Source organism: Ambystoma mexicanum, chromosome 9, assembly GCF_040938575.1.
Source record: "Ambystoma mexicanum isolate Mex_15411 chromosome 9, UKY_AmexF1_1, whole genome shotgun sequence".
NCBI lineage: Eukaryota > Metazoa > Chordata > Amphibia > Caudata > Ambystomatidae > Ambystoma > Ambystoma mexicanum.
The window spans coordinates 1,533,173,506-1,533,197,028 of NC_090931.1; the positions used below are offsets into that span (position 1 = coordinate 1,533,173,506).

The 23,523-nt window shown below is 47.3% G+C and overlaps 1 protein-coding gene across 3 annotated transcripts in view; it reads right to left on the bottom strand.

The window, feature by feature from the left end:
* Positions 1–23,523, bottom strand: part of LOC138489454 (zinc finger protein 1-like) — a 220,965-nt gene that overhangs the window by 83,601 nt on the left and 113,841 nt on the right. For all 3 annotated transcript variants that reach the window (XM_069617175.1, XM_069617174.1, XM_069617176.1), the window contains exons 5-8: positions 8,723–8,836; positions 7,735–7,836; positions 7,447–7,530; positions 1,808–1,918 (exon numbers count right to left, since the gene is read on the bottom strand). In XM_069617175.1, coding sequence (XP_069473276.1) covers positions 1,808–1,918; positions 7,447–7,530; positions 7,735–7,836; positions 8,723–8,836 — 411 coding nt within the window. The remainder of the gene's footprint in view (positions 1–1,807; positions 1,919–7,446; positions 7,531–7,734; positions 7,837–8,722; positions 8,837–23,523) is intronic.

Consider the following 23,523-nt stretch of genomic DNA (forward strand, 5'->3'; position numbering starts at 1 on the left):
TTCAGCCGCCTTCGTTAAGATGGTGTTAAATGCCATCTGATCATCCACAGGTGAGGTCTGACGGACTGGAGTGGTAGTAGGGGAATCCATACACAGAGCGTCAGCATCCGGGGTAGGAGTAAGGGACGCCCAAGGTTTATTATCAACCGAACTGCTGTCTTCCCAACCCACCATGGGATCAACAGGATCATCAGTAGGGTCCCCAAAGGGATCATAATCCTGTACGTAGGTATCTATAGGAACCTCATCATCAATAAGGTCATAAACATTCTATTCATGAGGATCTCAAAGGTCCTCTGAAACTTGGCCATAGGTGTTTAAAGAAGCTCCCCACCACAAGGCCTCTTGGCAGCAAACTTTTCGGAGAATTCAACAAACATCTCCAGTCTGTTCATGCACCCCTCAAACTTCTCCCTGGTCCAAGATGATGAACCAGAGGAGTCCAGGGGAGGAAAGGGGGCTTCTTGACGATCTTCCTCTCTATAACATCGAGATTTTTCTCCTAAAGTCTTGGATAAAGACAAAGGGCTCTCAGAGTACTCTTTGGGGCTCTGGGCGTTGTGACGGCTCTCTAGATGCACCCTTAGGCCTTTCTTTCTGTTTCGATGTCTCTTTCGACTATTCCTTTTGTTTAACCGCCGAAGAGATCCTCATGATAATATTGCTGATGCTCAGGGTTACAGGTGTCTGCGATTTCTTCTGAAGCGTTTCGACGGCCGCGTGTTTATTGCTGCTAGCTCCCTTACTCTTGGCTGCCCGGATGCAGGCCGCTGTTGTGGTTGCAGGGAGGGCTGCTGATCATAAAGATGAACAGGCACCGACGAAAGTATCCAACATGCCTGTTGGCACTTTGGAGCGCTTTGACTGTACCGCCAAAGCAGAACTGTGGGTTGTGTGCTTTGTGAGGGAATAGGGTGCGTCCCTGTCACCGGGATGTATTGTCCCCAAAGCAGGACTAACGTTGTGCCCATCAGGGCTGGGGACGAACGCTGCGGATTGAGAACTCTCTGCCATAAGGTCAATGGCTTCCAAGGTGGAGCCTTGGTCATTGGTAATCCCTTCGTCAAACTCACCGGCTGTCGCGGTGGGGGGGGGGGGAAGTACTTTCGGCCTGAATGATAACGCAATGTTTTATGAAGAGTTCTGCATTGGGACGACCAGATAGCTAGGCGGAAAAAAACAATCTGAGGGACAGGAACACGTGAGGGTTTTGGGTACACTGCACATCGCGTTAGGTATAGTGTGACAGGCACACCCATGTTGACGTCCCCTTTCGATTCTCGAAAGACAAGATGCAATACTCTGCGGTTACCACTAAAGCACTAGCAGAGGTGAGTAATTAATTTTGAGTGCTGACCATTCAACATATACAGGACCCCGTCAAGCTCAGCCCTCAATAGTGGCACCTATGAATCAAAATAATGGCCTCTGCCGGATAGTCACCCAGAAACATCAGTGTTCGGTTTACTCAGTTCCTACTCCCACATGGTCATGTAGTTCAGTTTCGGTTCCAATATTTTATTGGTCTTATATCTCTGTGCAGTGTATGGACGCGTATATTTGCAATGCTGCCATAAACACTTGCACTAGTAACACCGAATCAGAAACACCCCAAATTTCTGAACTCTATGGGCACGAATCCGAAAGCATTTTTAAGGCCTTATACCTCACCCCTACCCACCACTAGACTCCTGGTGTCGTCTCCAGTCTCCGATTCCGCACACCTGCATGAACTGCAGGTCCAATCTTCGATTCCCGCCCACCTGCAGAACTCCAGGTGCAGACTCCAATCTTTGTTTCTACCCACCTGCAGGACTCCAGGCGCGATCTCCAATCCCAGCTTCATTGTGTTCCATTGAATAGTTATCTGCCTCATCCTTATCGTACAAAGTGTTGATGGTTGTTATAACGCCATGTCCTGTAATCACAAGGAGACATCATTCCATTGAAAGCAAATAAAGAACCTTTGCATACTGACATTGTTCATCTGCAAAAAAGAACTTTAAGAAATAAAGGACAGGGCAAAACCTATTTGCTCCATTCAGTATTACCCAAGAGGCCAAATTGCAATTGCTCGATTCTTTTGAACAATGCAATCGGAGAAGGGGGATCTTAGCTGAATTTAAGTGCTACAAAACAGGTAACCAATCCAATTTTAACTCTCCATTTACCAAACAGGTCCGATTTCAGGTCCCTTTAGGACAGAGTACCACAACAACTACCACTTCCTCAAAGGAAGTAGAAGAGGGTCAAGGATCAGACACAGGCAGAAATATCAACGCAAGATTAACCAGGTCAAGTACCAGGAATCTCAGGATCAAGACAATTCTGAAACCATACTTGTCGAATAGAAAACTTTCCATGTCTGAGTTATCTCTTCTAAAAAAGGTCTCTCTTTTGCATCCAGTACTCAGTCTGACTTAATAGAATTTCAAATAGATCTCTATAAGTTTGTAAGGAAACTTAAACTCAAAAAATTATTTTGCAATCAGGTTATCACTTACCGTTCATTCGAAAGACAGTAACCTGTGAGTGCCTTGACAATGTCAGATATCGAGAATACACAGCTAGTATTGACTCTGACTGCAGACACCATAATGTCTCTAACATCCATACAGGGCTAGGAGTGCATCAACGCAATTTGGAGATTACAGAGCATAAAAATAGGTCAAAACTTGTTCTGCTTACACCCAATGAGAATGTAATGGACACATTTTACCAGGCCATCAAAGAAGAGATTCCCCACTGCATTGATCATTATAAGCAAGGCTTCTCTAGTCAAACATTTAATTTGACACAAACAGAAAGCTGCACTCTCCGATTCAGCTAATGACAGAGTATTGTGATTAAAGAGCCCGACGAGGGTGGCAACATTGTTATCCTTAATACACTGGATTACTTGAAAATGGCCAATGATCATCTCATTGCACCGGGGTGCTATAAATGACTCAGTAGCAATCCACCACACAAACCGTGTCAGAACAAAAAAAACGTATTCACGATTGACACTTACAGGGCCTGCTTTCGGATGACGAGAGAAGTTTTTTGATCAGGCAACCTCCGGTCATTCCAACCATGTATTTTCTTCCAAAGATCCATAAGAATTACCAAAAATTACCTGACGTTCGTCCAATTCTGAGTGGACTAGGATGGGCAACAGAAGGCCTTGCGCAATACATAGACACCGGACTAAAAGAACTTGTACCTTTGCAGCCTGCGTACCTGAAAGATTCGGCCCAGACACTGGTCATTCTCAAATCCATCGAGTGCAACCACAGTACAAGCTAGCAAGCTTAGATGTCAAAGCATTGTACACATCTATACAGTACAGCCTAGCGCTGGATACGATAGCTTTTTTCTTTCGTGAAGGATCCGCTTTTGTTACACATACTTATGGTTACAAGTGTTGGGGGCCTGCTTCGGGTCACCGGGCAGGCCCCAGGCACTTGTTGGGATCACCCGACGGGCTTCCTCAGTGCGGCGTTCATGTCGCGGATGTTGCAATGGGGGTCTCCCCATGCGCTCCAGATCACTGGAGGCACACACGGGGCTGGGGGCACCCAGCACTCGACAGCCCCGGCTCTGGGGGCACCCAGGCCGGGATCATCACAGCAGCTAAGATCACCTGGCTGCTGCATCGGCCAGGGACGGCGTTGCCCAGTAGGGGCACCGTCCTCGTGCTGAGCCCCATCCCTGGGCCCGCAGCACGCGGTGGGCCACCAGCATGGTGTGGAACAAACACACACACACCAGAGTCGTAGTTCGTCTGACTAACGAGCCGGAAGCGACTCAGAACTTTTATTAAGTTGGTCACGTGGCTACTGCCACGTGACCTATTACAACATCCTGGGAGCTACCATGCTCCCAGGAGGGGTGCTATGCAACACCAAGTACCAGGCGATACGGCGACTGGGACTGCATGGGGAACGCCAACACTAATACAGTAAATTATTTTTCCAGTATGCCGATTTTGTTTGTGTACCCAGCTCCCCAAAGTGATTTTCTGACACTTACAGGACGTTTTGGCTTTGTTGTTGTTTTAACTCTGCAGTTATAACGAAGGTGAAAATGTGACTCAGTTCGGCTACATGTACTTCGAGAGTAGCCGCATAAGAAGACACATGTAATGCTATGGTTGCTCGTACGCAGGACAATAGTTAGAACATATATTGACTCTTTTTCCCACTTCAGGGAATATCCTTACGAATGGCAGAACATATCTGCTAATAATCTAGCGACCACCCCTATCAGATGCACACATGAGCTGGTTAATGGACTCACACAATGCATGCTTAATCAGTGTTTCCAGGGATACTTATGAGGTGCATTTGTATCTGCGATTCAAACGTTCACAACAATTTGAGGGGCTTTCTTAACATAAAGGCAATATGCAGATGTGGTTAATCCGGCCAGGGTACTGGCTGCATTGGGGACTGACATGAAACAACGCTCTGGATAATAATGTTTAAAATGATTTAACATTATTAAATAATGTTTAATAATGTTTAAAATTAAATGTTAATAATGTTTTCTTGAACTTCTATTTTTGCCACATATTGTCACTTCAAGCATTTTTCCATTAGATCAACATTGACGTGCAGGGCCTAGGTTGGGTTAACCACTAATGCTACTTGGAATGTTATCTTATGGTGTTGAACCTTCCTGATACCATGTTTCACCTGGAATAGTGTGAGCACATAGCATGCTACTGAATGGTTTCTTTATTGGCCATATCCTTAATATAACAAGAATGTCGTTGGAAGTATTATATACAGTACAACTAATCAGGTTTTGTTCTTTGTTTCCTCTCCCTTTTTTGATTTTGATAACTTTGTTGCTTCTACTTTCTCTTCCATTATTTTATCATTTCAATTTGCATGTGGGTTACCACTACAACTCATATGAATATCATGATGTAGTTGGAAATGGTGTATTTTTTCTTACCTCTCTTCCTCCTCTGCATACATGATTATTTTGTTGAATATCCATTAAGTGGTATTATAATAAGTCTTGCCTTGAGAAAGACCCAAGATGGTCGAAACACGTGTTGGCAAAGATTGGGCAAAGACTGGTAAAAATAAAAAATAAATCGTAATTGTGATCCACACAGACTGTGGGCCTTATCACGAGTTGGGCGGAAAAGCCGGCGCTATTAGCGCCAGCGTTAAAAGCTCTACCGCCCAACCCCCCGGCGCTAGTAGCGCCTGATCACGGGTTTGGCGGAACGGGTATAGCCCATTCTCCATTGGGCCCATTCAGGAATTCCTCATCCCCATTGAGCCCAATGGGTAATTTTCACACTATTACCGCTGGCGGATTTCCTGCCAGCGGTAAACGCACAGAAAATCAGCAAAATTTCAGCGGATTTCCCCCCAGCTCAGAGCTAGGGGGAAATCAGGCAAAGCCATGATTTGGCGGACCCTTAAATGCGGCGGTAATAGCGCTACCGCCGCATTTAAGGGTTACTGCCAGACTCGTGATGAGGCCCAGTATATTTGAATTTAGCACCTGTTTCTCAAACTAAATAGATGTGACAGCGCGTCTCCTTGGAACAGATAGCTTGTTCTGTCTCCTTACAGTAGGTTGGGGTGACGTACAGTTCCTTAGGATTGCGGCCGTCTACATTCATATTTTCCAAATACAGTAGCCTGTTGACTGATTTACCCAAGCGCTCAAACACCTGGTATCCCGCTTTTTTGTTTTGTGCAATCGGTAAAATAGACATTAACATTAGTCGTAGATGTTATGACCCTGAAATCTTATCTCTGACGCAGAGGCGTAGCCAGGATTGTCTAGCAAATGGGGCCTGATGCTAATGTAGTTGGTCCCACTGCACTGACACACATATCTGTAAATACCCACACAGCGCTGCTGAGTGGGCATTTACAGATTTTGGGTGGGCCTTGCCCCTCAGGCCCTACGCTGCCTACGCCTCTGCTCTGACGTCCAGCAGGGCTCAAGTCGAGGGTACACGCGGGGGGACGTAGTCCCCCCACTTTATTCAGAGGGTGGACTCAGTCCCCCCCAGCTAAAAGAGAAACATTGGCTGTCCTCTTTGAATTTATGAATTAAAGCCAAACCGCAGTCGTCAAGTTTGTAGGCCAGACACTTCACCACTCCACTACATAACCTGATGAAAAATAACAAAAAACTAAAGGTGAAATGTCCCATTTCGGTACTGCAGTTTCCAGGGAAACATTTGTCGTAGTTCTTGGAGTTTAAAACATGCACATCTTTTACCGTTTTCAGAAACACTATTAGAAGAAAATATCCTCTCTTGGTTTTGTGCATGTATTGATTTTATGAAAGACAAATGCCATTCGTCCTGTTAAATTTGGGTGGTTATGCAAAGCCAATTTAATGAAATGTGCATTTTTCACCTTGATATGCTAATTTCTGGCGATATCACATCCCACTGCGTTTGTTAATAAGTACCCCCACTTTTATTTTTAGGACTTGACCCCTGACGTCCAGGGAGAGGGCACTGCAGATGGGAAGACCCAGATTCCTGTTTTGAGGCACCATACGTGGCCCAAGTGCTGATCCTGTTTTGGCATGCGGATGGGGGATTTCCTCTAGTGGCCTGGGTTACTTTGCTGAAGTAAAGACTTCCCAAAAAAGGGTTTCAGTGCACTACGAGCGGCCAGAGGAGGGAGGTGCCTTAAATTTGCAGAGGGCCATATATTCAGGAGGTGTCATGACCCCTACTGAGATCTCTAAGGCTATTGTTAGCACATGACAACATATGTGGTTCAACGTGTTAGTTTAAAAGTCAAGTAAATAAACAACTGACTTAAATGTGGTTGTATGTTCTAGTATGTAGGTAAGAACATTGTGTTCAAATAGTTTTAATAGTAAACTTGATTGCCCATGAAAAGCTTTTCAAATGAGCGTGCATTGTTTAATGAAAAAAATAAAGGGCTTTTTTCATGTTTTAGCTTTCAATGTGAGGCCTTACATTGGATGTTGACAGTCACGTTGAACAGAAGGTCCTCCGAGAGAAAGGAAGAGTTGCTGTAACGCCAAACAGTTTTCTGAAGTACAGGCCCCTGGCACTGTTGCACACTGTTGACTGTATGCTCTTGTGTTTCCACCTTACTGGACTATGGGTGCGCACTCAACTGTGGTATGTGGCATTGTGATTTACTTGAAGTACTGATTCAGCGTATGTGTCTAGGTTGGTCTGCTTGCTAAGTCACAAACAATGCTTCAAATGCAGTTGGCACGACTAGTCACTGACTGCACGCCAATAATTCCAATAGGCTAGGAGGAAGTCAATAATGTCCTCCATTTGCCAAATCCTAAATCGGGATTCCTGGAGAATGGAGTGAGGATACACATGTGATAGACAGTCTCACACACACACGTTCTTTTATAAGTGCATGAAGTGTGGTATGGTATACACATACCTCTCAGGATTTTATGTACTTCCAATTTAATTCTCACCTTGGGAAATGCTGGCGCTGTGTTGTCTCGCACTATCCTGTTCGTCATTGCAATAGGTCGCTTCATCCTCTTTTATGCAGAATCCTGTTACATAAGTGAAAAATGCTAAATATATGACTAGGTTGTACAGTTAACTTGAGGACTATCATAGCATAAGCAGATGAGGGAGATACACGGGTGCACATAGCTGACCCAAAGCACACACATGCACGTTCATAAGCATGCCGAGTGTGGCATTGCAGGCAGCTAACTCTCCTCATTCCCAGTAATTAGCCACTATTTACTCACCTGTAGATGTGCTGGGGTTCTGTTGTCTCTCACTGTTCTGATCCACAGCACAGGAATAGGCCGCGGCATCCTCTTTAATGCAGGATAAAATCATTTCATAGCCTAGCAAATAAATAAATAGAGACAGGCATAGGATGGAATGGCAAAAGCAAAGAGTCAGCAGGGAGGAGTCTCTGTGGGGGAAAAGGATGTGTGTATGGGGGTGAGGATTCCCTATTTATATTCATATCACAGACTTGTATAATTAGATGATACGGGCTAACAGAGATGGGATCGCTCAGACACGTGATTACGGTCAGCAGATACTGAGAGATTATGTCACTCTGATCCAAGGATCTGATCAGGAGCCAGAAGTTGCACAGCGATAGGATCCCCTGTCCACCTCTGCTAGAGTCTGATCTGGGTCTGAAGATAGAGAACGAATCCCCCTGTACATGCCTAGCAGCAGCTGATCCGGGCCCACTGGCACTATGCGTCGCCCTGTCCACCTCTGCTAGAGTCTGATCTGGGTCTGAAGATAGAGAACCAATCCCCCTGTACATGCCTAGCAGCAGCTGATCCGGGCCCACTGGCACTATGTGTCGCCCTGTCCACCTCTGCTAGAGTCTGATCAGGGTCTGAAGATAGAGAACCAATCCCCCTGTACATGCCTAGCAGCAGCTGATCCGGGCCCACTGGCACTATGCGTCGCCCTGTCCACCTCTGCTAGAGTCTGATCTGGGTCTGAAGATAGAGAACCACTCCCCCTCTACATGCCTAGCAGCAGCTGATCCAGGCCCACTGGCACTATGAGGTTCGCTCATTCTCGACACGCTGATCGTTTCACGGTCCAGAGTAAGATGCTGCTCAGTCTTTCCCATTGCCTTACCAGGGGCCCATCATGATCTTTCTCTGCACAGAGGAACATGTGAAATGGCACAGTGAAGCCATCAAGCAGGTACAAGGTGGCCTATGGGAATGGCAGGCCCCACACACCCTTTCTCTTCACCTGTGCTAAGACAATCCTTTCTTTCTCTTCTTTCAGTTTTCCAAGTAATCTCAGAGTTCAGGGTTTCTTCTTTGTTCCTGTTGATTAACTCCTCTCGATTGCAGATCCCTTCACCTGTGGTATAAAGATAAAAATGCATGATTTCCATACACAGGAAATAATAATGGTATTCTACTTCGCTTTTCGTTTACCTTTATTCCAACTTCTATGTCACACCCGACTTTTCTTTCTTTCAAATCTTCATTCACTACTTTTTCTAGACGCTATTCATTTACTTCTTTACTTGTTTATTGCCCCCCTGTCCCTGTGACGACATTCTGTGATGACATGGATGTTTTACTAGCTGTAATTTTACCACATCCAGCCCTGTCATTACTTCTGGGTGATTTCAATTTACATCTTTCCTCTACTACCTCTTCCCTCCCGTTTCTTGCCATTCTTGACTCCTATCGTCTTTCTGCTCTTCTTACCCCTGCATCGCATGCATCTGGATCTCGTCTAGATCTTATATTTGTATCACAACCATTAAAAAAAAGAAAGGTTTCATTGGGTGCATTTGGTTACATTGTTAGAATACAAAAAATAAATATATGTAGTTTATTACCCCTAAGCTATACCATTTCTGCGAACAAAACCCAGTTTTCGTGCAAGTTTTAAAAGGGGTACATTTGTCGATTTCACCAAATGAACCAAAATAGAAATGTACTTATGACCCTTTCCCTCTAGTCATTGCAAAGCATATTGGTGTCAAAAAAACTGGAGCTGTACAGAAAGGTGTGTTCTGGTCTCTTGGCCCTTGTTGATACAACCTAGGTTAAATAAAATAAAGGTGAGACCTCTTATCTAGCAAGGAAAGAAAACCTTGTTCCAACAAAGCCCATTGTGTGGGTTAATGCTATGTAAAGACTGACCGGGTTAAACACAGTTTAGTCAAACACTGAATTGTAGAGCTCAGCCTTCTCTGTCTTATCAAATCCATGAAAGACAGCCTTCGAAGCCTGCTTGAAAAGGATTACTAGTGTTGATGCAAAAGGCAGATGGGGTTATGTTTTAATGACGTCAAACAGGAGTCACTGACCATGAGATGGTGGAAAGAATATACACCAAGCCATGACTAAATTGAATATTCTTGACATAGCAGAAACATCTGCGAAAAACACAGTTTGTCAAACCAACTTGAGATTAGATAAGCAGTGATCAAATTGCGGAGTATATATGCTAAACATGTTTGTATTTTGTTTTTACTTTGCTTTGCTTTGCTTTTATTGCAGTTATATAACATCAAAAACATAATGTGAACTGTGTTACAGATTCATCCTTCCCATTCTACCCCCTCTGTCCGTCCGTCCGTCCATCTCCACAGCCTCATTCTCAACTGCTTAAGACCCCTTCCCCCCCCTGACCTCCACCACCCTTGTACGGTGTCTTATTCTGCATGTAGCATTATCCCCATTTCTTTCGGTCAGGTTTGTAGGCAATGTATCTCCTGTCGATAGTCAATGTCTTTGGCTGCCTCTGGCAAAGCATTCCACAAAATGCAGGTGGGCCCCAGAGTGGGTGTGGATGGGCACTCTCCCCATACATGTGTTCATCTGCCGAGGCCCATCTATATGCCCCTTTTACCAAGCATTAATTCTATCTGCTGTCTAAATATTTGGCCATGAATTCACCCCATAGCATTTCATGTGGCGCCGCTTTCCCATGGAGCGCTGCTGTTATCCTCTCCATTCTACATATATTTGTGGCGACATAAATCCACTCTTTCTTCCCTGGTATCTTGGCCCCCTTCCATTGCATCACAAGGCAGGCTCTCGCAGCTAGCAAGAGAGACGCTGCTACCCCAGCCATCCTCCTAAATTCCCCTTCAATCTCCTCCATTCCAAAAAATATCAAATGTGGCCCATTCGTACGGTGAATCCCAAAACAGCCGGATATGTGGGCAGCCCCAAAACATGTGCCAATAATCGGCCCTCTCCCCACACAATTGCCAGCACATAGGGCTAGCCGACTGGAACATCTTTGAAAGCCTAACCGGGTCATATTGCCACCTGTGAAGGAGTTTAATGGTGTGCAGCCTGTACTGACTGAAAATTGAAGTCTGGGAGGCCCCTTACATATCCTTTCCCATAGATCATGGTCTAAGTCTGTTCCCAGGTCCCTCTCCTATCGTAGCCTTAGATTCTCCATTGAACCCTTCCCTGCACCTGCTAGGGCTCTGTACATGGCCGAGATGAAACCCTTTGATTCCCTTCTTTTGTCAAGAAGCTCCTCGAAGGGGGTGAGGTCCCTCTGGATCTTCTCCCTCAAATTTTACCCCATAAAGACCCCTTTGAGATGGAGATAGAAATGGACAAAAGGGGGCCTATACCCAGTGCAGTCTCCAGATCTGTAATTGCAATAAAAGCAGCCGCTTTTGGCCCACTCTCTTTAGGCCTGCTTCAAAACAAGCTTGGAATCTTTCGGGGTTCGGAATTGACTCCCTAGCCCCAGTCTCAAAGATATCATTAAAGAGCTCCACAATAAAAGGGGAGAAGGGGCGAGATAAATGATTAATAAAAGTCAGCTGTGTAACCGTTTTCTTCCAGGGCCTTCGCCAGCGGTTGGCGCAATACGACCCTTTTAATTTCTTCCACAGTAATAGGGGCCTTCAATGAGCCCACCTCACCCCAAGAGAGTTTCAGCATCTGCGTCTGATCAAGGTATGACCCTATTCCTACCATCCCACGTAGTGGCCTCTGACTGATACAGTGCCTCATAAAATTTCGCAAAAGCCGCTGGTATCCCCTCCGTCCCTGGGTTCCGCCCTCTTCCCTCCGCCTCTATGGTTGACACCCACCTCTCGGAGCGATGTCCACGTAGTCTGGCGACAGGAGCGCTTCGGCCTTGTCCCCATCTCATAAAATGTCTGTTTCAGGAACTGTCATTTCCTGACTATCTGGCCGAAAGGAGTCAAAGTTCTTCCCTTTACTGCCAGGCCTCGAGGATCCTGGTCTCCCTCTCCTCCTGGCCTCCCTAGCCAACCCATTAAGACAGGCAATCTCCTCCCTCAGCTTATTCTCTATTAGTGCGCTCTCCCTTTTTTTTCTTGCACCTTCCCTAATCAGGATACCCTGCTACGTCGCCTTCCCTGCTTCCCACACCGTCTTCCTGGGGACCTCCCCTGTATTATTTATCTTGAAATATTCCTCAATTTCCACAGTCATCTCCATTTTGAACACAGAGTCCTTCCACAGTGACTCATTGCATCTCCGCCTTGATCGTTTATGCGGTAAGCCTGCCCGGTCTAATTCCACATTCACCATTATCATGGTCCTACCACGTCACCGGTGTGATTTCGGAACCCAACGCAACATCCCACAGCCCACCCGTAATGTACATGTAGTCGATTCTCGTAAAAGTATGATGGGGTGCAGAATAAAAGGAGTACCCTTTCTCATACGGATGAAGGCTCCTCCATGCATCTATGAGCACATAGACTCACAACATCTCCATGAACCCAGCACACCCCTTCCCCCGTGGATCCTGTGCTCCATGCATTCTTTACTTTTAGGTCCCCTGTTGTGCTTTGTGCTTTGCTGTTGGTTTTGATTGCACCCGATTTGTAGGTTTCTTGTTCTTGTTCTTTGTTGTGCTCCCCTCCCTTTCGTGTCCCCCCCTTTGTGCCTACCTCCTTTATGCCCACCCCCCGCCCGTGTGACCCCAGTTCCCCTGCTTGGGCCCCCCACCCCCACTTTCCTCCCTGCACCCCCTATAGTTCTCTCTGTCTCACCTATCTTCTCTAACTGCTTTTGTATCGACTATCCTATCCCTCTTACTAAGTCTAACCTGAAGAAACTCAAACGATACATCCTGTTCACCAACCCCAGCCTCCCTATCGCCGATACCTACACCAGTGCTTCCTCTAGACAGACCCTTACAGTCATACTCTCTGTTGTTCACTTTCCAGGCCTATGGACCCCCCATATGGTCTCTGTTCTCTCTCCTTTTTCCTCTTCTCCCATTAACGCTGCCTCTACTGCCGGCCGCAGCTCCCCCAAATCTGATACCTTTTAAATTATATTGTACCGCCTGGTATAATGCTGCCTTATATTGTATCGCACTAACATTGCACTGCTCTAACAAACGTGGCCATGCTGCCTCACATTATTTCAGTGCTATTCCGTGGCTGCCCCCAATGATACTAAACCGGATGCCCTGCTATATACTGTTTTTCAATTTGTATTGCATTGCTTTGATCAACAAACACTGCCTACAACGTGGAATAATACCCGTCACTGATTCAGCGCTGTTCTACTGCCGCATGCAATAGTCCTAAATCCGCTGCCCTGATCTATACGGACTAATGCTTTGTATTGCACTATGCAACCAATATGCCAGCATTACGCCCAGCCCAGATTATACCACACCTGCTCGCACTGCAATTATTACTGTATACATTGAACATTTTTGATTTAATAAACCAGATTGAACAGCCTAGCTAGCACTGCATTTTAATACTGTCTGCATTGGCAAATATTGCTTGTAAGTGCCCTATCCGCACCACCCAACTAGCTTGCTTGTAACTATTGCTGGCTGTAATTGCAAATGTTGTTTCTAACTTACCCCGACTGTGTCATACCGCTCACACAGTAACAAATACTGAGTATAACGGAAAACACAGATTGTTGCGGCCCAGATTGTGCAGCCCCCGCTTCCACAGTAACTAACCCTGACTGTGTCGGTCCCGAGCACCCTACCCACTCACTGTGCACATATCTTTCTTCCATACTTCCACGCACCTCCTGCTCACACAAATGTGTCCTTCCACAACCCGCACACTAGCGCTATCGCTTTCGTGCCAACTCACATCCACCACTAACACCTTCATCTCATCATCTTCTCCTTAACTCTCATTTCAGCCGGCCCCTGGCTCACCAGCATCGTGCCTCCCACTCACACACAATTCTCACCACTACCTTCCCAGATTCACGCCACCACAACCCCCACCTGTCCTAGCTACCACACTGCCAAATTAGATGACCAGACCTTCCTGCACTCTAGGCTCCTCAGGCTCAGAGCATGCTCAAAGCTAAACGTACACCTATGCACTCCACTCACCACACACTACAGAAACCATAGACTAAGCTCTCGCACCCCCATTTTGTCCTCATGCACACAGCAGACACAAACACACCAACCGCCCTGCCGGACTCACTTCTCCCAAGCCACCCCCTGCTCACCTCGCCTAGTCCTACACCCCCCCCACACAAACACACCGCTATCACTCCCACTTGCCCTGCCACTAGTGCTCACCACCCAAACCCCCCTCAAGATGCCTACACCCAACAATGCCTTCAAATGTGCTCTCCTCAATGCCCGCTCCCTCCCTGCACACACACTAGAGATAAATTACCTCATTACCTCCCATGACCTCGATTTACTGGCATTCATGGAAACCTGAATCCATGAAGCATCAGGCCCAGCCATCTCTCTTGTCCTCCCTCAAGGATACACCATCCTGAGACAGGACCACAAGACTTCCAAAGGTGGAGGTGTAGCTCTCATCTCCAAAGAGGCTCTCCCCATTATGCTCTGCAACCAACCATGGGAAAACAATGCTGACCTCCTCACTGCCAAACTAACATTATCTCCCAACTGTACCATAAATATTCTGATCACATACAGACCACCTGGTACAGCCCCAGATTACCAAATGCACCTGCTCCATATCATAGGGAATAATCTAAAGAGCTCCACCAAAACCATCCTACTTGGAGACGTCAACCTAGGCCTGCATGACCCAAAAGACAAAGCAGCCACCTCACTTGCCAAAGAACTCATAGACTTAGGGTTAGCCCATAGAGTCACTGACCCAACCCACTATAAAGGGCACTCCATTGACTGGATTGCAGACCACAACTGCTCTTCTTCCATTACCAATATCTCAGCCCACCCTTGGACAGACCACCACTGTGTCCAATTCACTATTCCTACTAGTCCTACTACCAAAGTACTCTCTCATGCCCAGCCAGCTAAAGTCAGAAGTTCCAAAAAACTAACCACGGTCAACCTCCTCCATTTTCTCGATATCCCTGAACTTAAACCACCCTTTGACAACAATCCCATTTCTCTTGCCAACACCCTGACCCAAGCCATTGAGTCTATAGCTCCATTGGAGTAAAAAAAAAGGAGAAAAAAATCCATGCACAACAACTCCTGGTTCACGGAAGAACTATCAGCCCTACGCACCAACAAACGCAGGGCCCTAGCCAAATGGCAATCCACGCCTAACCAATCCACTCTGACTGAATTCAAAGAGATCTAATCAAAGCACAAAAAAGCAATATTTCTAGCTAAATCGGAATCCTTCAACCACAGAATTTTCACAGCCAATTATAAATCAAGGGAAATATTCTCGATCTTCAAAGATCTCATCAACCCCTCCTCCAGTCCAGATGAAATAACCAAAGACAGCCCTCATTAACAAAGTCAAGCTTCTCCAAGAAAAAATCCAATCACAGAGCAAAGCACTTCCCAAACAGGACAGTTCACCTCCGCCAATCCCACCTACTCCTCTTCCTGAAACCCCCTCTCTTCCTTCAGAGACGTCACAGAAATGGAAGTTGCAGACCTCCTCCAACACATCAAATCATCCACATGTAAAGGGGACATCTGCTCACCACCCATCAAAGAGTGCTCCGATGCATTGACCCCTATCATCACTGCATTCATCAATGCTTCATTCTCCTCAGGAACAGTATCACAAAGCTTAAAAGAAGCATGGGTCCCTCAACTAAAACAAAATCCTCCCTAGATCCCACATGCCCCAACTACCGACCCATCACCACTGCCCCCTTCCTCCTCAAAATCTTAGACAAAGCAGCCCACACCCAAATCCAAAACTACCTTGAATCAAACGCCAGCCTATGCAAGAGACAATCAGACTTCTGCAAAGGCCACGGCATGGAAACCGCCCTCTTAGATTTAAAAAACCAAATCACCAAAATAATGGACAATGGCAAACCGGCCCTCTTGCTTCTCCTAGATCTCTCCACTGAATTTGATCTTGTTGATCATGACATCCTGACCTCCCATCTCTCTAACGCAGCCCACTTCTCAAATTAAGCAACGTCATGGATAACCTCTTTCCTAGAAGGAAGGGCCATGAAGGTCTACGCCAATCAGGCCAATGCAGCTCCCACCACCATCCACTGTGGAGTGCCCCTGGGATCATGGACTGCACCTTCCCTTTACAACCTATTTACAAAGCCACTTTTTGACATGCTGGATTCGCTCGACATAGCCCACACAAACTATGCCGACGATACCCAAGTCCTCCTCCCTTTCTCTGGTTCATACGACCAAAACGCAGCAGCACTCCTCCAAATCTACACTACCATCCAAACTTGGATGGCAGTCAATGGTCTCTGCTTAAATGGGGACAACACAGAGATTATCCTCTTAGGTCCCAAGGAAATACTGCCAACACTCAACCAGAAATATAACCACTTTACCATCAACAACACTAACATACCTGTCTCCACCTCAGTAAAGAACCTTGGAGTCTACACTGACTCGACCCTCTCAATGTCACGACAGGTTAGCGCCTCTGCCACTGCCCACACCACCAAACTGATAAATGCCATAAAACCCGTTGTTACCACCCAAAACCGCCTCTCTATCGCCCGTGCCACAATAGAAGCAAAACTTTATTACTGCAATGCTCTCCTTGCAGGCAGCTCATCAAAAAACCTCAACAGGCTCCAAACAGTACAAAACAATGCGCTCCGTGCAGCCCTATGCATCCCCAAAAGAGACCACATCTCCCAGGCCAGGCGAGCTGCCCACTAGCTCCCAGTAAAGGAAAGGGTCAACTTTAAGATCCTCACCCTAACACACAAATGCATCAATCTCACTGCCCCATCCTACCTATCAAAAACCATTTCCTGAGACACCTCGACCCGCCCAAAAAGAAGTCATCACACCAACCAAACCCATGTTCCCGCTATCAAAAGAGCAAACGCCGGAGGCATTGGCTTTCCTCACATAGCACCCAAACTCTGGAATGCCCTACCCAACACACTCAGAGCTGAACCCTCACTATCCACCTTTTGCAAAATCCCTCAAAACCACACTGTTCAACTAGCTCCTACGCTCCCCCACAGAGCGTATCTGGTAACTAAGTTGACTGCACCCTATGGTACCTCTAATCTGAAATGGAACCTCTGATTGTTATGTAACCACCAAGCTTTCTTTATCCTCTGTTACCAGCAAGACTCTCTGTAACAGCGCCACGATGCGCAAGGGCTGCTGCGCGCTTTAAAAATGCTAATAAATAAAATTAATGGTGGCACCCGGTGGGAGGCCTTCCTGGCCCCCTTACACTCCTCCAAGACCATCATTAATGTCTACTTAAATGGCACCATTTTGGTCCGGGCCCTCAGGCCAATCGCCTCCTTTTTGATAGATGCTTCCTGCACATTATCAACTTCCTTTCCTCTCCTGCTATTACTTCTTACCCCTCTCTGGCTCCTCTGCCGCCTCCTTCCTCAGCCACCTCCTAGGCACCCCCTGTTGCTTCTCCAGCCACACTGTTGCCTCCCGCCTCCGCCACCCCTCTGGCACTCTTCTCCCTCTCCAACTACCCTTCCTTCTCTTCCTTCTGCCTCTGCCCATCCTCAGGCACCTTCCAACACTTCCGCAGGGAGTAGCTCTTGCCTGTATCCCTCCCCGGAACTCCTTTAAATGTGTCAACCTGCTCCACACAGCTACTCTTAACTCTCGTTCAGCTGTCAAACATTCCTCTGACATCTGCCATCTCCTGGAAGAGGTTGATTTAGATGTACTCAGTCTCACTGAGACTTGATTCGTGGCCAGCTCTGTCAGGAGTTTTGACACTCTCCTTCCCGATGGCTACAAGATCCTCTCCGAACCCAGAACCAACTGTCCCGGTGCGGGTGTAGCCTTGAATTTCCCAGAGTGGATCCCTGCTTCTATCATTCCTCTGCAGTCCTACTCCTCCTTTGAATGCCTGGTCTGCAGGATCTGTATCTCTCCCGGACTCTCTCTCACTGTGCCTACTATCTACTGGCTGCCTGGCCAGGTCCTCCGGTCCTTCCTCCCTTCCTCCCTTCCTCCCTTCCTCCCTCCCTCCCTCCCTCAGGTCAAGCCGACTCCAGCACTGCCACTTACCATTTCGGTTATCAGACCCAAGAAGCATGCATCAGTTGAGGCTTTCACCGCCACTTTCTCTCGAACTCCTGCACCTTTGGCAGACTCGCACCATGACACAGCCCTCTCTAACCTTCATCTCTCTATCTCTAACACTCTGGATGTCCTTGCCCCCTTCATGCCAATCCGCTTGCAGCCCAAATCCAAGTGAACTTCTTGGTACGATTCAGACCTCGTCACCCTTAAACAGAACTGTAGTGTGGCAGAGTGGAAGTCGAGGGCAGCAGTTCCATCCCCTGACAAACTGACCTGCTGCATGCTCCTAAGGCTGTACAGACTATCTGTCCTCTCTAAGACGAGATCCTACATCCAAGCCAGCATCTCTGCGGCATCTAACATCTCGGCCAAACTTTCCAAAATCTGCAAGGAGCTGGCCAATCCTGATGCAGCCTCTACCTTTCCTATTCCCTCCCAGGCCCTCTTCACTGCCTTGGCTTCTCATTTCACCACTAAATCTCAGGACACCCTGTCCTCTACCTCTTTGTCTACCACTCCTGGCCTGTATGAGGCTGTCTCTCCTCCTCCTTTCTCGTCCTTTCCCCTGTTCACCCATGACAATATTTCTAGATAAGTCCGATCTATGAAAGTCTTGTCAAAGCAGTTTCTTCCCTGCTCATCCAGAACCATCAAGGACCACATTGACACCCTTGCCCAAGCCTTGGCCGATTTCTGCAATCACTCCTTTGTCACTGGAACTTTAGTCTCCCCCCTCAAGCACTCCCTTGTTCTACCCCTTCTTAAGAAGCCCTCGGCCGATCCTTCCTCTCCGGCTAACTATCGCCCTATCTCCATCACTCCTTTCCTGGGCAAACTCCTGGAAAAGCTGGCCATCTCCCAGCTTAATCTGCATACTGAATCTGTTGGTTGTCTCCACGACCACCGGTCTGGCTTTGGAGCTGCCAGAAGCATGGAAACTGCTATCCTGAACACCTGTGAAGACCTGCTCTCCAATCTAGACTCAAATCTCCCTTCTGTCCTCCTCCTCCTTGATCCATCCTCTGCTTTTGACATGATCAACTTTGCCATCCTGTTCATTTCTAGCTGGGGTCTTTGATACGATATATGGCATTTATAACGCACATGTACACAATTGTTTCTAGGTGCAACAAGACAAGAAGGGTGAAACAAAGGGAGGACAAGACAACGATCTTACTAGGCCCTGTGTCATTCAGCTTGTGCAAGTACATGGAAGTGGAAGAGGAGAAGTGTCGGATGCCGGGGGGTGCGGGTGCAGTGCAGGTACCTCAAAAGTGCAGCCAACGGGTGCCTCATATGTGCAGAGAGAAGGGACTGTAAGGTTGCAGATAAAGACCAGAAGCGCTAAGGAAGCCGGGAGGCAGTGCGGAGTACAACTGGACATGCAGGAGCCTGGGCCCGGGTTCATAGGGTGGCCAGGTGACCATTGCGTGGAGCAGTCGGGATGGCAGCAGGGGAGAGGAAGAGAGAAAGCAGAAGCGAAGAGGAAGGTCTTGAGTTGCTTCCGGAACCAGAGGTGGTTCTGTTCCAGTTTGAGAGAGGCAGCGAGGCTGTTCTAGAGGGAGGCCCATGCTGAAGATAGAGATCTGCACCCAACTCTCCTCTCTTCTATGTCTCTCTCTACCTGTGGTGTCCCCAGGGGTCCAACCTCCCTCCCTGGCTTTTCAACCACCAGTTTGCACCTCTTGCCCATTGCATCACTACTTTCTGTTCCAATTTTCAGTGTTAAGCAGATGACACCCGGCTCTTTCAGGCTCCCCTCAGCCACCTCTGCTCCTTCTCTCATACCAGACTGTGTGGCTGCAATTCAGAAATGTATTTATTTATTTTATTTTGACACTTATATAGCGCACAAAACCCTGAGGTATCAAGGCGCTTTAGCTTAAGAATACGGTTACAGTAGAGTTACATTAAGTGCTTCAGGTTACAATTTTTTGAAGGAAGAATGGTGGGCAAATACATGGCGGCAGCCACATGTTACATGGCGTCAGCTACACACAAATGCACGGTCAAAATCAGTAGGCAAATACATGGTGCCAGCCATATGGTACACGGCGGCAGCTACACACAGATGCATGGTCAAAATCGGTAGGCAGGAGCATGGTACCAACCCTTATGTTACAGGGCGGCGGCTACACACAGCTGCGGAGTCAAATCAAAGGGGGCACACACACCAGGACACCGGCGACCAGTGAAGTGGGGGGGGGGGCATTCACAATAGGACACAGGTAATCAGCGGAGGGGAGAGGGGGGGCATCTACACCAGGACACAGGCGAACCAGCGGAGGGGTGGGGTGGCATTTACACCAGAACACAGGTGAACAGTGGAGGGAGGGGGGCATTCACACTAGGACACAGGCGACCATCGGAGGGGGATATATATAAGTACATATAGTACAGATTATATAATAGGGCATGAAAGGTGCAGTGAGTATAGACAACAGAGTGCGTGAAATAATATATATATATATATATATATATATATATATATATATATATATATATATATATATATATATATATATAGGGCCGTACTGATGGAATTACATCACTTATTACAATGAGTCGTAGTGAATATGCCAGCAGGAAATCTCGTTGGAATCAGTAGGGTGCAAGCATATCAGGCATAGGAAGCATAAAGGTCATGTTAAATGTATATATGAACATGCAATTAGGCTATGAATGTCGGTACAGCTGATGGAAAGCAGGTGAGATGTGAAACAATCTGACCTATGGAGTAAGTCGAATCGGCTAAATAGCAATGGTATTAGCAGCGCATGTTACAGGAATGCAGAACAAATGGTGTTCACTAGTTAAACCATTATGATGACGGCATCTGGAATAATGAGTTCTAGAGCATTAGGTTTTGCACAGCCTGGCGAGGCAATACATACAGGCAGAAGTATATCAGCAGATTAATAACAATGTTCGTGACAGCTCGGCTTGTAGCACCTGTAGGTGAAGTTCAGATTTTTCGGTGAAGATTATGGACGCAGTTCCAGGGGGGGGGGGGGGGGGGGTGAAATCAGGAGAGAAAATTACTTGGTAGGTATAGAACAAAGGTTAGCACAGTTTCACAAGGACGGGAGCGGCATGTAGGGAGTGATCGCTCTTGTTAGGAATGGGAGAGATAGAGTGCACCTTAGAACGTAGAGGATGGAATCAGACAATGGGACGACAGCCGCAGGAGCACACTTCTTACCTAAAGTAACAATCTGAATCACGTAGGCAGTCATGTGGCCTCAGAGGTATTCTTCCTTTCCTCTCCTTCCCACAGAAGCTCACTGTCTCCAGAGCTGTGGTCCTCTCTAGCCTCTTTCTAAATCTGCCCGTCTCTACTCTTCGACCTTTACAACTTATCCAGAACAGGACTGCAAGACTTGTCCTTGGCCTGAAGCCCAGGGATCGTATCTCTCCAGGACTGAAATCCCTCCATTGGCTCCCAGTGGCTGCAAGGATCATGTTCAAGACCCTCGTCATACACAAGACTTTCTGGGGCCTGGGGCCTTCTCTAGCGCTCAGCTCATCCGTCTCCAACTCTGAGGGTCAGGCGCTTCTCCAAGCAGAGTTGGGGGCCTATATCTCTCCTGGGCTGGGGCCTCCCTCTGGAACTGTCTCCCTGCCTCTCTCAAACTTGACCAGAACCACCTCTGGTTCCGGAAGCAACCCAAGGCCTACCTTGTCGCGTCAGCTTTCTCTCTTCCTCTCCCCTGCTGACGTACCTAACTACTCCGTGCACGAGTCATCTGCATACCCTCTGCACTCATGCCCATGCTTCTGCATGTCCAGTGGCCTTCGCACTGCCTCCGGACTCCCCCAGCACTTTAGGGTCTGCACCTGCAACCACACAGTTCCTTCTCTATGCACTTATAAGCCACCCGCTGGATGCACTTCGAGTTACCTGCACTTCTCCCTTCCCCTCCCCACCGGCACTTCTCTTCCCTCTTCCCTCTTCCCTCTTCCCTCTTCCCTCTTCCCGCTTCCCGCTTCCCAGCACTTGCGTGATCTGAATGACACAAGGCCTAGTAAGATCGTTTTTTGGCCTCCCTGGTTTCCCCCTCCTTGTCTTGTCGCGCCTAGAAACACTTGTGTACAGGAGCGTTATAAATGTCATATCATATGGAAATAGGTTGTTTAAGAGGACTGGGAAGAACAAGAGGAGGATCTAGAAACCTTTAGCATATGCTTATGCCGATGGATTTTACATATGAAAAAGCTCTAGTGAATGGGAGGATAGCAAAAGCATTAGTCGATTCTGGCAGTAAACAAACAGCCTTAAGAACTGATTTGGTCTCTTCCACAGATCTGGGACATGAAACCATGGTTAGAGTCACATGCGTATATCAGTCCCAGAGTACCGGTGTATATTAATATCAGGGGGAAGCCCCGGCTAATATCAGCCATTATCCATGGGCTTCTGGAAGCGGTATTATAGGAAGAGATTTTCCAGAATTATCTACCCTTCTTCAAGAGCTTCCTTCCTCACCCAGAGAATTTACGCCACAAGATTAATGGCAGTGATCGCTATTCCCAGACCTCCCTGGTATGGGAATGAACAACCCTATCCACCTCGCATAGGGGAAGGGTATGTGAAAAACCAAAGGGTGTCGCACCCGTAGTCCTTGCAGACTTGTCATCCAGGCGGCCAGGACACGGCCATCGCTTTTGGATCCATTTCCTAGGGGTGGACCAGTGCGGGAGGATCAGTGAGGTGAGAGGTCTTCGGGGAGTGGGGGTGAGATAGCCATTGGTGGGACACGGTATTCCCCCCTCTTTTGTTCATCTACCCCCATCCTATGTTTTAGGATTTACCGAAGTCCCAACTTCCTCCCCGCCTTTTTACACAAACACTGGGCCAAGGCAGAGGGGGACGAAGAGTAACCAGACGAACTCTCTCACATCATACTAGACATGTCCAGTTAATCGGGTCAGGCAAAGTCGGGCACTTTAGCCTAAGTACATACACCTGATACCAGTTAGCTCTCCTCACATGAATAAAAGGCAACACCTAAAGACGCACTCTGAGCAAGGCAGAAACACGAGAACAAGCAGAACTTCTGGGACAAAGGCACACACCTACTGGAGCAGAGTAACGGACGAAGGGACGAGAGCAGCGGGCCGAAAAACCCCAAGCTTCCCCACTGGAGGTCGTTGCCTCAGACAGATAGCGAAAGACACGTCGAGAAGGCCAGATCCCACAAATGACGATTACACTGTGTTTCAAGAACACCAGCGACCCTCCCGAGTGAACGGCAAAGTTGGGGAGGTGAGGCCAAGCCTGTGGTACTAACCTTGACTTGAAAAATTGGAGACCGCAAAACAAGAAAGAAGCACACACAGCCAGTGAGTTGTCAAGTGACCTCAGAGACTGGTGTGTGTTAAAGTGAATGAAGTAGCAACATCAAATAACAAGTGAAGGGTGTACGCATGTGGATGAGACGCAAAGAAAGGCAGACCTGTGAATGAACTTTAAAGTACAATACAGCTGCAAGATCAGCAAAGTAACGGAGCGGTCCAGTGAAGGGAGTAGCCCATTTGAATGTCTACGTGAAAGGTACATTGTTTGAAGCTAAATGGCGAATAAACGGTAAGAGTGAAAGTAAAATAGTGAACGT